At 42.2% G+C, this 12,058-nt stretch overlaps 1 protein-coding gene across 1 annotated transcript; it reads right to left on the bottom strand.

The window, feature by feature from the left end:
• Positions 1 to 4,707: 4,707 nt before the first annotated feature.
• LOC133959243 (probable tubulin polyglutamylase TTLL9) lies at positions 4,708 to 6,220 on the bottom strand. The gene is made up of 2 exons (XM_062394361.1): positions 6,097 to 6,220; positions 4,708 to 5,984 (listed from the first exon to the last, which is right to left on the bottom strand). The coding sequence occupies exons 1-2, from the start codon at positions 6,218 to 6,220 to the stop codon at positions 4,708 to 4,710; spliced, it is 1,401 nt and encodes a 466-aa protein (XP_062250345.1).
• Between the last annotated feature and the right edge of the window lie 5,838 nt (positions 6,221 to 12,058).

Genomic DNA, 12,058 nt, shown 5'->3' with positions numbered 1-12,058 from the left:
ACTTTGTAACCCCCAGGTGTCCCTCATGTAGTCTCTGCAGCACATCACCTTGTAAGGCTGATGGAATGACGAGCCTCGTGCCCCGCAGCAGCAGTCCATCGTGCACAGTCAGCACTGCTCTATCAGCCCAGTAATGTCTCAGCTCTCCCTGTAGTTGGCTTTTGTCTGGCCAGCCGTCCGTGCAGTACTGTATCAGAGCAGAGCATGTGCTGTCTACCTTCAGGTGCTCACGTAGGCTACTTAGATAATCTCCACTGACAGGAATGTTGCTGATGACAGAGTCTACATAGATGTTGGTGTCCTCTAGTAGGCTTGCATCTGTGTGTGCTCTTGCGGCTCTCATAGGAGCACGAGATAAGGTGTCGGCTGTCCACAGGCTTTTGCCAGGGACATGATTGACTGTATAGTTGTACCTCATGAGTCGCATCCTAAATCTTTGAATTCTTGGTGGGAGGTCATCCAAAGCTTTCCCTCCCAGCAGACTCAGCAACGGCTTATGATCAGTTTCCAGCTCGAACGGTCTGCCCAGAATGAAACAGCTGAACCTTTCACAAGCCCATGTTGCAGCCAATGCCTCCTTCTCTTCTTGAGCATAGCGCTGCTCTGTTGGTGACATTGACCTGGACGCATATGCCACAGGAGACCACATGGCATCGCTCTTCTGCAGCAGGACTGCCCCCAGGCCAAAGGAAGAGGCATCAGCAGAGATTTTTAGTGCACTGTTTGGGTTGTATAGTGCGAGCACCGGTGTGGATGACAGCTCTGTTTTTAACTGATCAAAGGCGGCCTGCTGCTCTGTCCCCCAGTACCAGTGGTTCTTCTTGGACAGCAGGTCTCGTAGCACTTTGTCTTTTTCAGCCAAGTTAGGCAAGAAGCGGCCCAGCTGATTGACCATACCCAGGAAACTCCTGAGTTCGCTGACGTTTTTGGGTGCATCCATCTCTTGGACTGCTCTCGTCTTCTCAGGATCTGGTTTCACTCCATCTGCTGAAATCACATGACCCAGGAATCTGACTGTGTGGCGTGAGAGCTCACATTTGTCCATGTTGAGCGTAATGCCGGCCTTTTGTGCCTTCTTTAGCACCGCATGCAGCCGCATATCGTGCTCGTCCTGTGTCTGTCCCCAGACCAGGATGTCATCCATGTGACACAGTACACCCTGCAGGCCACCGGTCACTTCTGTTATCATCATCCTTTGAAAGTGCTCTGGGGCTGAAGCTATGCCGAAGGGTAGCCGGTTAAAATAGTAGCGCCCAAAAGGCGTGATGAAGGTGGTGTATTTGGCAGACTCTGTTGTCAATGGTACTTGCCAAAAGCCCATGTTAGCATCTAATTTGCTAAAAACTGTTGCCCCAGCTAGCATGCCCAGAGTGTGCTCGACAGAAGGCAGGATAAACTTTTCTCTGCATACTGATTCATTCATCCTTGTGAAATCCACACAAATGCGGACATTGCCTGCTTTTTTAGGCACCACCACCATCCCGGCGCACCAATCAGTCGGCTCCTCTATCTTGGTGATTACGCCCATCTTCTCCATAGGGTCTATCTCCTCCCTCACTTTTCCCATAAGCGGCAGAGGAACTCTGCGTGGTGTGTGGAGAGAGAAGGGCACAGCCTCTGGCTTTAATTTAATTGCATATGGCCTCCGAACAAGACCCAAGCCGCTACACAGTTTCGGATACAGATGTTTCACTGAGTCCATGGTGATGCCGTCAACCCTGCACACAAGCTGGAGCTGTTCTATGGCAGGCCTTCCCAACAGTGCAGTGTGCAGGTCTTTTACCACATAAATGTCCTCTGTAGCGGTCTTTTTGCCTCTGCGTAGTGTTTCTCTGGCAACACCTAGGACAGAGAGCACATTGCCACCTGGCCCAACCAATGGGCGTGTCGGCACTGCCAGACGCCTCACATCATGCCCCCCTGTAAGGTCATGGTACACCTTGGCTGGCAGGGCGGTGACATCAGCACCAGTATCTATTTTAAACCACCTGTTTTTTTGTCATACCTGTAGCTGCACTGTCCATGGTTCTTTTCCAGTATCCACGGCTCCCAGGAAAAAGCTCTCTTCTCCCTCTGTAGTGACAGCATTCAGAGATGTTGCACTGCTTCTGCACACTTTGCCATAATGTCCCTTTTTGCCACAGTTGTGACACACAGCATCTGTAGCAGGGCATTCTGATTGTCTATGTAAGGGCATTTTTCCGCATCTATAACATGCTTTTGGTCCTGGCTGTGGCCATGCATTAGCTTTATAGCTGCTTGGTGTTTGTGCTTGTGGCTGAGGCTTAAAGGGAAATTTGGGCTTTCTGTAGCTTTTAGCATGCACTGCGTCAACATTTGAACACTGGCTAGCACCGCCATTTTCTCCTCTTAAGTCAGACTGCTGCCTTCTAACTTCTTCATACTGTCTTGTCTTTGTTATAGCAGTTTCAAGTGTTAGGTCTCTGTCTAGCTGTAGCTTTTCTGACAATGAGACGTTTCTCAGCCCGACCACTAACCTGTCGCGGATCAGCTCTTTCTGTAACAGTCCATAGTTGCAGTGTTCAGCTAATCCGTATAGTGCAGTGATGAAGGAATCCACCGTTTCTCCCGGCAGTTGCACACGCAGATTGAACTTGGCTCTTTCGTATATGACATTCTTTTTAGGCACAAAAAATGTATCAAAGCCCGCCTTGACATCCGTGTATTTATTCCTCTCATCTGCAGTTAGCATTAGCCCCCTTAGCACCTCTTCAGCTTCATCGCCCATGCAATACACTAACGTGTTTACCTGGTTTTCCTCCGACGTCGCGTTTAAATTGCTTGCAAGCCGAAAGCGGTCGAATCTCCTAATCCAACGCTCCCATTCTTGAGGCTTGGTAAAGTCGAATGGCTCTGGAGGTTGTATTGTGAACGTAGCAGTTGGTGTAGGTTGCGCCATATCTGCCGGGTCGTCTCCTATTCCTCCGCCAAAACGATACTTTCTCCTCACCTTCTTTTCTTCTTTTTTTTTTTTTTGCTTACAAGTCGCCCAGTTCTGACACCATGTCAAGTTATGGTTATAATGAGGTTCGTACAACGACGTATTCTAAGTCGGTCTTTATTTTCTTATTGACAGCAGAACACCCGTGTGCCTGTTACCGGTCTGTAAATCAGCCTCCCCCAGGTCTTTCTTCACATCCTGCTACTACAAAATAAAAGCATTCCTTACACTCTTATTCCATCATGCCACATGTCTAACAACAACATTATCATATTATCATATCATCAGTACTTACAATCATCTGCCACTGCACCTTATCTACCCATTTATCTTGTGTTTCTGTTTTTATTGTTTCTACCGCAATATTTTATATTTTATTTTATTCTATTTTATTTTATTTTATTTTATTTTATTTTATTTTATTTTATTTTATTTTATTTTATTTTATTTTATTTTATTTTATTTTATTTTATTTTATTTTTATTTTTATTTTTATTTTTATTTTATTTTATTTTATTTTATTTTATTTTATTTTATTTTATTTTATTTTATTTTATTTTATTTTATTTTATTTTATTTTATTTTATTTTATTTAATTTTATTTTATTTTATTTTATTTTATTTTATTTTATTTTATTTTATGCTATTCTATTGTATTGTATTTTATTGTATTCAAATGTACCGGCTGCTATGACGACTTAATTTCCCTTCGGGGATGAATAAAGTAATCTATCTATCTAATACGTGGCGGCGATGCACTAAAATCACTAGTTTTATGTTGTCATTGAACGTCTCATTGCTGTGTCGGTGCGCGATACCCAAATTGACTGTTAAGCAAGTTGTGTTTGGGCTGTTTGTGGATCAGTCAGAATGTCAAAACTCTATCAACCGACCTTTAGAGTAATTGGACCCCAAAAACACAAAGACAACCACAGTGCACTGAGTACAGGTAGCCCAGCGGCGCCACCGAGTCCCGCTGGCAGTGACAGCTCCGCTGCGGAGGGAGATGCTTCAGACGCCACCACCGCAATCTGCAGCAGCTAACCTTGGTTAGCATGTTTGAAATGTTATTGACGGTATAAACTGCCTTAGTGATAACAGTCGGATGATTTTCACACCAACAATGTGATTGACTGAAATGCACTTGTATGTATGTGTGTTAAGCCCGGCCTAGAAGCAACCTGAGCATAGCAAAAGTTGGCTGCCCTCTTTCCAAGTATGACCAGTGCCACGTAGATTTTGCAGTCCCAAAAAAAGGGGATTTATTTGAAAATCTGGTAGAAAAAATACGCCAGGAAGAGCACAGCCAAAACAACACAAACAAATCAATATATAACATCAAACTCACTTCCCTATTTACAAAAGAAACGAAAGGGAAATTTCAGGAATCTTACGTGCCTACCTAAACAATAACAGAAGAGAAGACTTACAAAAACAAAAAGGCTTGTAAGGCAAACAAAAGCACGGTCATGTTGGGAGCCAGGAAAAAGATGACGGCCAAGACCAATATCGGCAGGTGACCTTTTAAAATAAGCTCAATTAGCCTATCCTCCAATCACCAGCCGGACCTGAAACTCAGACACAGGAAAAAACACAGAGCAGGGTGAACAGCACCACTCCCAGGCAGGGAGGGAGAAGAACCCCACAAAAACACATAAACACACACACTGGAACGGCGGTAAGGTGGTCCATCCATTGTGCAAAACCCAGTCAATTATAGCAGGTTGAGGAGATCATGAGAGTGATCACATCCTCTTCTGGCCTCGGAACGGTTTTGGTAGCTGATGAAGCTGATGCTCTCTGTCATTCACAGACCCTAAGTGTGTGTTGGCAGTGAAACACAAAGTCCCAAATGTTTCGGGGTTGGTATCCTCTCTGTAGACAGGGCCATCGTTCCACATGAGATCATAGCCACCGACCCTTTTCTCCTTGCCAGTCAGCCTTCCCTCCATATCAACAACATTCAGAGTGTCTTCCAGCAGCCTGCACTTCATATCGTAGTCCTCTTGACTACTGGCCGCGTATGAAGGAGAGGCATTCACTTCAATTAACCACGGTTTAAGGTTCTGATCCAGCAGAATGTCGTAGCCGTAGAGCTCAAAGCAGTGTTTGTCATTTATCATGATCTTTTGTACACTCTGGAGACTGCGGATAAAGATGTTATCCATCTCTTTGAACAGGATTTCCACCATCTCTCTACCATGCTTTGCAGTCAGATATCTTCGAAGTTGCTGTATCTGCCACTTACATCCCTTTTCAGGATCATAGTCAGGTGATTTTTTTTGAACAGCCACATTGGTGAGATGCATATACTTGTCATCAATACTCACAAGAGAGAAGCGGGTATGTGAGAAGCGGGCAAATCCATCTCGAGACAGCCAGGCCTTCAGGGGGGCAAATGATGTGACCAGGACATAGACTCTCAGATCAAATTTCTTACCATTTATTAGGTAGGGGTTCTCTATGTAGCGTTGTGCCACATAGCTTTCCACTTGAGCAGCATCCTTCTGTTCCTCTGAGAACGTGCCATCCTTTTTCCAATCCATGATATCTTTTAGTTTCCTGAACAGGAAAATGCCTTTCCCTTTTGATTTTGCTGCTGGCTTCATGATCCAGGTGCTGCCAGGGCCTCTTTTGAACTCCTCTACAAAAAGATGATACTCACTGGGCAGCACAAAGGTGCAGGGGAAAAAGTCACATCTTAATGCCTCAGTGCTGCCGACTTCTCTTTCAAGACTCTTCCTGTACCTTTTGAGGTTTTTCACCAAGAGGTTTTTGCGAGTCAGCTCATAATGGTTGCGAAAGTGGTTTATCCTCACATGCTCCTCCATGTACGTATGATCAAAATGCTCACTGATCCAGGCCACAAGACACCAGTTGAAATCCCACTCTCCATCATCTTTGACTTCAACCCAACCAGGTCTTTGACGCAGGACATTCTGTATAGTGTGTATTAGGCTGCATTTGAAACGCACAAAACTTCTTCCCTCGCGTCCCTCATTTTTCTCACAGTCATATGAACCTTTGTTCATCTTTTTCTTCTTTGTTTGGTTTATTGGCAGTTGGGAACCATTTTTAAGGTGCATTTCTGCCATCTACTGGATCTGCCTCCTCTTCTTGACTGCTCCAGGAACCTTTGTATCCAGAACTATTGTTTTGGGCTGATTCTCTGCCAAAATCTTCTTTGAAACTGTAAAAGTTACTTCTATCAAAGAAAATTCTCTTCTTCTGTTTGGGGTATTGGCGAGTGGCCACCATCTTTAATATATGCAAGCTGTCTGTCATAAAAGCATAAAAGGATCAAAAGCAGACTAGTTCCAAATTCCATATTACAGGATCAAAGCTTAGTGGGGGAAAGAGAGAGGTACAGCGGGTATGGCGGTACGGCCGGAGATATACTTGCTGTTTAAAACATGCGTTTGCGTAGACAACCGGCTGCATCATGAACGTAGTTGTTTACATACTTGCTGATGTACTACGCATGTTACCGGATGATACCACTAGAGGGCATACCAGATAACTCTGACTGTATAGAACTTTCGGATATGCATTATGTAAATAATAAACATGGTGACACTCGAGGAAGTTAATATTTGCAGAAAAAGATACAGCAGCGCAATTGTATATGGTACTGATCTGAAGCCAGCTATTTTGACAAGAATATTTGTAGCTGTGCAGCGGCAATGACACATTGTACAGATGCAGGTAATTGGGGACTTGGTCAATAAGCCTGTGTTCAAAATGTTCCGCCATTGTTGTCACTGCCTTTGTGCCCTTTGACCCCTGACCCTGTCACATCCCTGATACTACCGCTACAGTACACTGCCCCTACCGATCAAGTGCATATTGCATCTGGAGTACCACATGGCGTTAATTCCTGAGGCAGGCACAACCGACTCTCCAACACTCGCTCCCGCTGTTGAATCTTCGTTTAGCTTTTCTTACTACATCTAAAATGGTTGCCACTGGGGTCTCCCAGCAACAGCCAGAGATGAACCATTCTTGTTTCATCATGCTTTATTTCTTTAACAGGTACCAGCACTAATTCAAATGAATCATAAATTGTCCAGCAGTTTCTGCTAGTGTCTTGGCAGCTCACAATGTCCAGTCTCCTTCTCTCTCGTGTTTCTACTTTTTTTTCCAATCGAATTTTCATTCATTTGGGTTAGATTAAAGATTCAACAGCAAACAAGATGCTGTCAGATGTGTTTTATTTTATTTAGAGGTCAAATTTAAGCCACAATGTCTGACTACCACTGAGATCAATTCACTCAGAGTGTGAGCTATTCTTGCATTAAAAAACACAATGTTTAATCTTTAATTAGCGCAAGTTATTTCAGTACATATTATTTCACTATCTAGAACTGTCTAGTTATCTTTGCAATATAGGGAAAGATACAGGATGGGGGGTCTGGACCCCCCACTAAATCCGCCTGTGCAATTTTCCCATTCCTTTGATCTTTGTAGTATGACATCATCACATTTATGTTGTATTTTTCCTGTAATCTTGAATTTGGATCTACTCAGCTTTGGAGGCTTTAATGTCCGACAGCTAGTCTTTAATAAATATCAAAGTCACCCGCCAATAAACCAAACAGAGGGAGACAAAGAAGCAGAACCTTGATCATATATCTATCATGAGAGTAAACCACTACTTTTGAAAAGGATTTGCAAACATTTTCAGAAATTTCGGAAAAACTACACACAATGTCAACTTCCGGTTTTAATGATTTACCAATGGCTGAGGTATGGAAGCATACATTTCTCTACAGCAATACCTCTACCTACCAGACAAAGAGCTTACACAGTGGGGGAACTCACTGCCAAGTCTTCAAGTGTTTCAGTGCTGACAAAGCCGAGATCGTGGCGATAAAAGTCAAAAAAATGAAGTATCCTTGCTTCCTTCATGAAGTGGAGATGTTGGAGAGGGTCAGGCGCCTTGACTCAGAAAAAAATGTTGTCAAATACATTGATCATTTCAGGCTTAAGGATTTTTCTTGTTTGGTCTTTGAATTGCTCGACAGAAGCCTTTTTAACCTGATGTCTGAGAGGGAATGGATGCCTCTGACTCTCGATGAAATTCGACTTGTGACACACCAGCTACTGGTCGCCGTTGAAGCCATACACAGTGTTGGCATCATGCATAACGACTTGAAACTTGAAAACATAATGCTTATCAATCACCAGCAGGAACCATTCAAGATCAAGCTGATCAATTTTGGCCAGGCCCTCACAGTGAGCAAAGTGAGTTATGGAAATGGTACGCAGAATGCATACACAGCACCGGAAGTAACCTTGGGTTTCATCTTGTCCAAAGCTGTTGATATGTGGGGGGTGGGTTGCATCATGCTCTACCTCTATTTTGGACGAACTGCCCTCCCTTATAAGTGTGCATATAGTTGGATGAAAGCTATTGTGGACCTGCTGGATCCGCCACCAACATGGGGTGGAGCATTCAGCTGGAGGTATTTTATCTTCGATGGGGAAAAAGATTGGAAACTGAGGACACCAAAGGAGTACCAGAGAGTAACTGGTGTAGAGCCACAAGTTTCAATGGGATGTTCAAGGAAATTAGAAGATGCACTGCACGGACTCCCAGACAAACAGGATGAGTCGGAGCAGAAAGACAGGATGGTATTTTTAGAACTCCTAAAAGGTTGTCTACATGGGGACGCTCACTGGAGAATTAGTCCCAGGGAAGCCCTTATACATCCGTTTTTTTACAGTGGTTGAGATTGCAGATATTCTGAAAACAAGCTCAGATGAGTATTCCAGTGATGCTGTCACAGATGAAGACAGTGATAAATAGTCAGCCTCCATTTATTAAAGCATTGGAGCTGCAGGGGTCATCACACCCAACGATGATCGAGCTGATGAAGAGTCAGTCAGTAAAGAGCTTGACAAGAAAATCAATTGTCAGACAAACAGCATTCTTTTCAACATTGATAACAATCGATTGAGAAATTACATTACATAACATATCATGTCATTTGTCAGATGCTCTTATCCAAAGAGACAGACATTTTGTGCATTCAACATCTATGAGCTGCCATTCAGGGGTTCAGTATCTTGCCCAAGGATACTTCGGCATGGAGATGGAGAAGACTGAGGATTGACACTAACCCTAACCCTAATCCCCCCGTAGCAGAGACAACAGTAATGATGTACTTTTTAACAACATTTGATTTACCATCAGTAGGAACAGGTTAAAATAATAAATAAGGAGATAACAGATGAAGAAATAAACAACACTATAACAAGATTGAAATCAAATAAAATGCCATGTGCAGATGGTTACCTTTCAGAATGGTACACAACTTTGAGAGTTTGAAACAATGGACTAATTCTCTTGGAGACAGGCAGTCATTTCGGTCATCCCCAAACCTGAGATTGGCAAGACAGAATATAGACCTATTTCAGTGTTAAATATCGATTATAGATTATATGAATCAATTATAGCAAAACGAATGGAAAAGATAATCCCACATCTGATAGATCCAGATCAAACAAATTTGTCAAAAATAAGCAAACCCAGAACAACGTGAGGTGTTCTCTCCACCTCATTGACCAAATAAGAAAAAACAGTGTCATCCTCTAAACAAGTGGTCACCAACCCGTCGAACGCGATCTACCAGTCGATCTCTAAAACCTTCGCTGTCGATCCCTGAATTCTCTGGACTCACAGGCTGCAGTTGTGCCACAGATCAGCTTCCAAGCTGGAGTGCTTTTACTTTGTAACGCAGAATAAACCGAGAAAATGATTTTTCACCTTTTATTGTTTTATCTGATGGATATGGGTCACAAACATAAATGGTTGCAGTGCTTTCTGTAGGCAAAAATAAAGGCACTCCAGAGTTTCTGTTGACGGAATCCATTCTTTTGTTTAAAAAAGGGTTTCTATTGTGAAATATTTGCAGGAGCAAAAGTTACTGGTATTTACTTGAGTACACAGGACTACTTTTATACAAGGTAATAGTCATATTTATGGACATATTCAAGGCAAAGCCTATATGTAAAACATTATGCTGCAGTAGCAGCTCTTCTGTAAAACGAGCCCAGCCCCCTAAGGTCAGTCGCATGACTTTGTTGATATATGGTCTTGAGGATAGGAAGATGAGGGCACCATTCAAGGTAAAGGACGTGGTGACGGTCTAAGTGAGGTCCAAATAGATCAACTATATTTGCATGCTTATCCAATGGTAAGTACATTTGTGACGGAACAAACACAGTGATTATTCATCTGCAAAAGCTTTCAGATCTCTCCAGGTTATTTTTGGTGTATGAAACTGAAACCAATGGCTGCCAGAAGGTAGAAAATAAACTGAATTTTAAAATGGTAACTTCTGAGTTAGTACAGTTTTTGACAGGAAGATACTTTACGATTAGATGAGTTCACATACCCGTGGTGTGCACTGTAAATCTGATGCTCTTGGAAAGAGAAGGGGAATTGTGTTTTTCCTCTCAGTCAGCAAAGGCCACACCAGTGTCTCTTTTAACCCTTTACTAAGTGTTTGACTTGTCTACAGGTTCTTCCTAGGACCTGTAAAATATTTGTATCACAACAGAAAAGCCATGAAGTCTTACTCATCTTTAACCGATTAAACAATAAGCTCTCTTTCATAACTCATCAACAACAATCTGTGGGGTATCTGACAAAAAACAATGCAGTGCTTCATCAAAACTCTTGATTAGTTAGTCTGATTTATATGATGTCTTAAGTACAGAATACTCACAGCATGGAGGAGCATTTTGTATATCAGCCATCTGTTCTCACATGTGACTGGAGGCAAATTCCAGGACAGTGCCAACTCATTGATAAAATTTCATTTCTTCAGATGCTAATTCTTCGGTGCCATCCAGCTACAGACACATTGAATAAATTTGATTAGATTTCTTGATTTCTCAAGATTAATATTTCATACATAAATCTTCAAAGTTGTCAAAGTCAAACCACATCAACCATTTCAATTTGATTTAAATTTCATTTGGTCAATGTGTAACTCAATTCTGATATGCCTGGATCCTGATGGCTTGGGCCCAAGACATCCATGGACAGTTAACCCCACTCGGCTAAGACTTGTACCCGTGGCACCTAATTTCATGTTAAAAATGATGTGATGTACTGTATGACTGCAGTTGATAAAAGGAAATAAAAAGAAGTTAAAAAAATAAAATAATCCATGTGATCAGCATGGTGGTAGTTTGTAACATGGTAAAACTGTGTTGGTTTAGCACTACCTGCTGGTCCAACTTTGAACTGTATGATGTGATTGTGGAAGTATCCGAACATTGACCTCTTTAATAAACATTAAACAGCATAATTCTGTACCCAACAACCGGATTTATGCATTCAGTATTCAATGAATGAGCAGTGAATACTGACAGTGTGCATGTAAACTAGCCAAGAAACATCATATTCCAAATGTTTACAGGGGGCATTTTGCAGCTGTCTGGCTGCATTGTTTGAGAGAAAGAGAGAAGTGATGATGAGTTGTTTTATAAAGTGGATTGTTGGAAGGTTGAATGACTGGAAGCTGATGAATAATAACAAAAACATTCTTCTTGCCATTGCCTGCCACTGTTGTATGTCTAAAGGAACGTCATCTTGTCTTTTGAGAAATGCATAACTTAATCTAACTAAAAATACAAAAGCTTATCTTGCTCCTGACGCCTCCTGATGCCTGAGGCTATCCATTAAATAAAGCTGGGAAATAACTTTACCTGTGTTATCATGTGACCCTTGAGGATGTACATTTCTCCTGGTTACACAAATCAAAACTGGTGTAAGGTTTTGTCATTCTATTCACTGAGAGAGAAAAAATCATAAGCGTCTCCTGTTTAGGAGACAGACTTCAGTACAAGGAAACAAAGTGAAAGCCCCCAAAAACAGTGTGCATCTTTAAAGGGGGACTGTGGACAATTAAATATTAAATAATCACATTGATTGGAGCACCACAAGATTATATATCTGATAAATACTCCAAATACTTTGAGGAATGCCATGAGCCTGAGTAACATCAAGGTCTATTTAACAAAAAGAAACATGTTGGAGCAGGCAGGGCTGAATAGTTTTTGAAGTGTTCACAAATCAAGGGC

Source organism: Platichthys flesus, chromosome 8 (assembly GCF_949316205.1).
Source record: "Platichthys flesus chromosome 8, fPlaFle2.1, whole genome shotgun sequence".
Classification (NCBI taxonomy): Eukaryota; Metazoa; Chordata; class Actinopteri; order Pleuronectiformes; family Pleuronectidae; genus Platichthys; species Platichthys flesus.
The sequence above is the reverse complement of the archived record's forward strand: the minus strand, read 5'-3'. Positions and strand labels throughout refer to the sequence as shown.

What these genes read in the sequence shown, in the direction of transcription:
- LOC133959243 (XM_062394361.1), bottom strand. Translation starts at nt 6,220, where the DNA reads ATGGTGGCCACTCGCCAATACCCCAAACAGAAGAAGAGAATTTTCTTT. An exon ending in CAATAGTTCTGGATACAAAG is followed by an intron (nt 5,985 to 6,096) that starts GTTCCTGGAGCA and finishes AGATGAACAAAG; the next exon opens with GTTCATATGACTGTGAGAAA.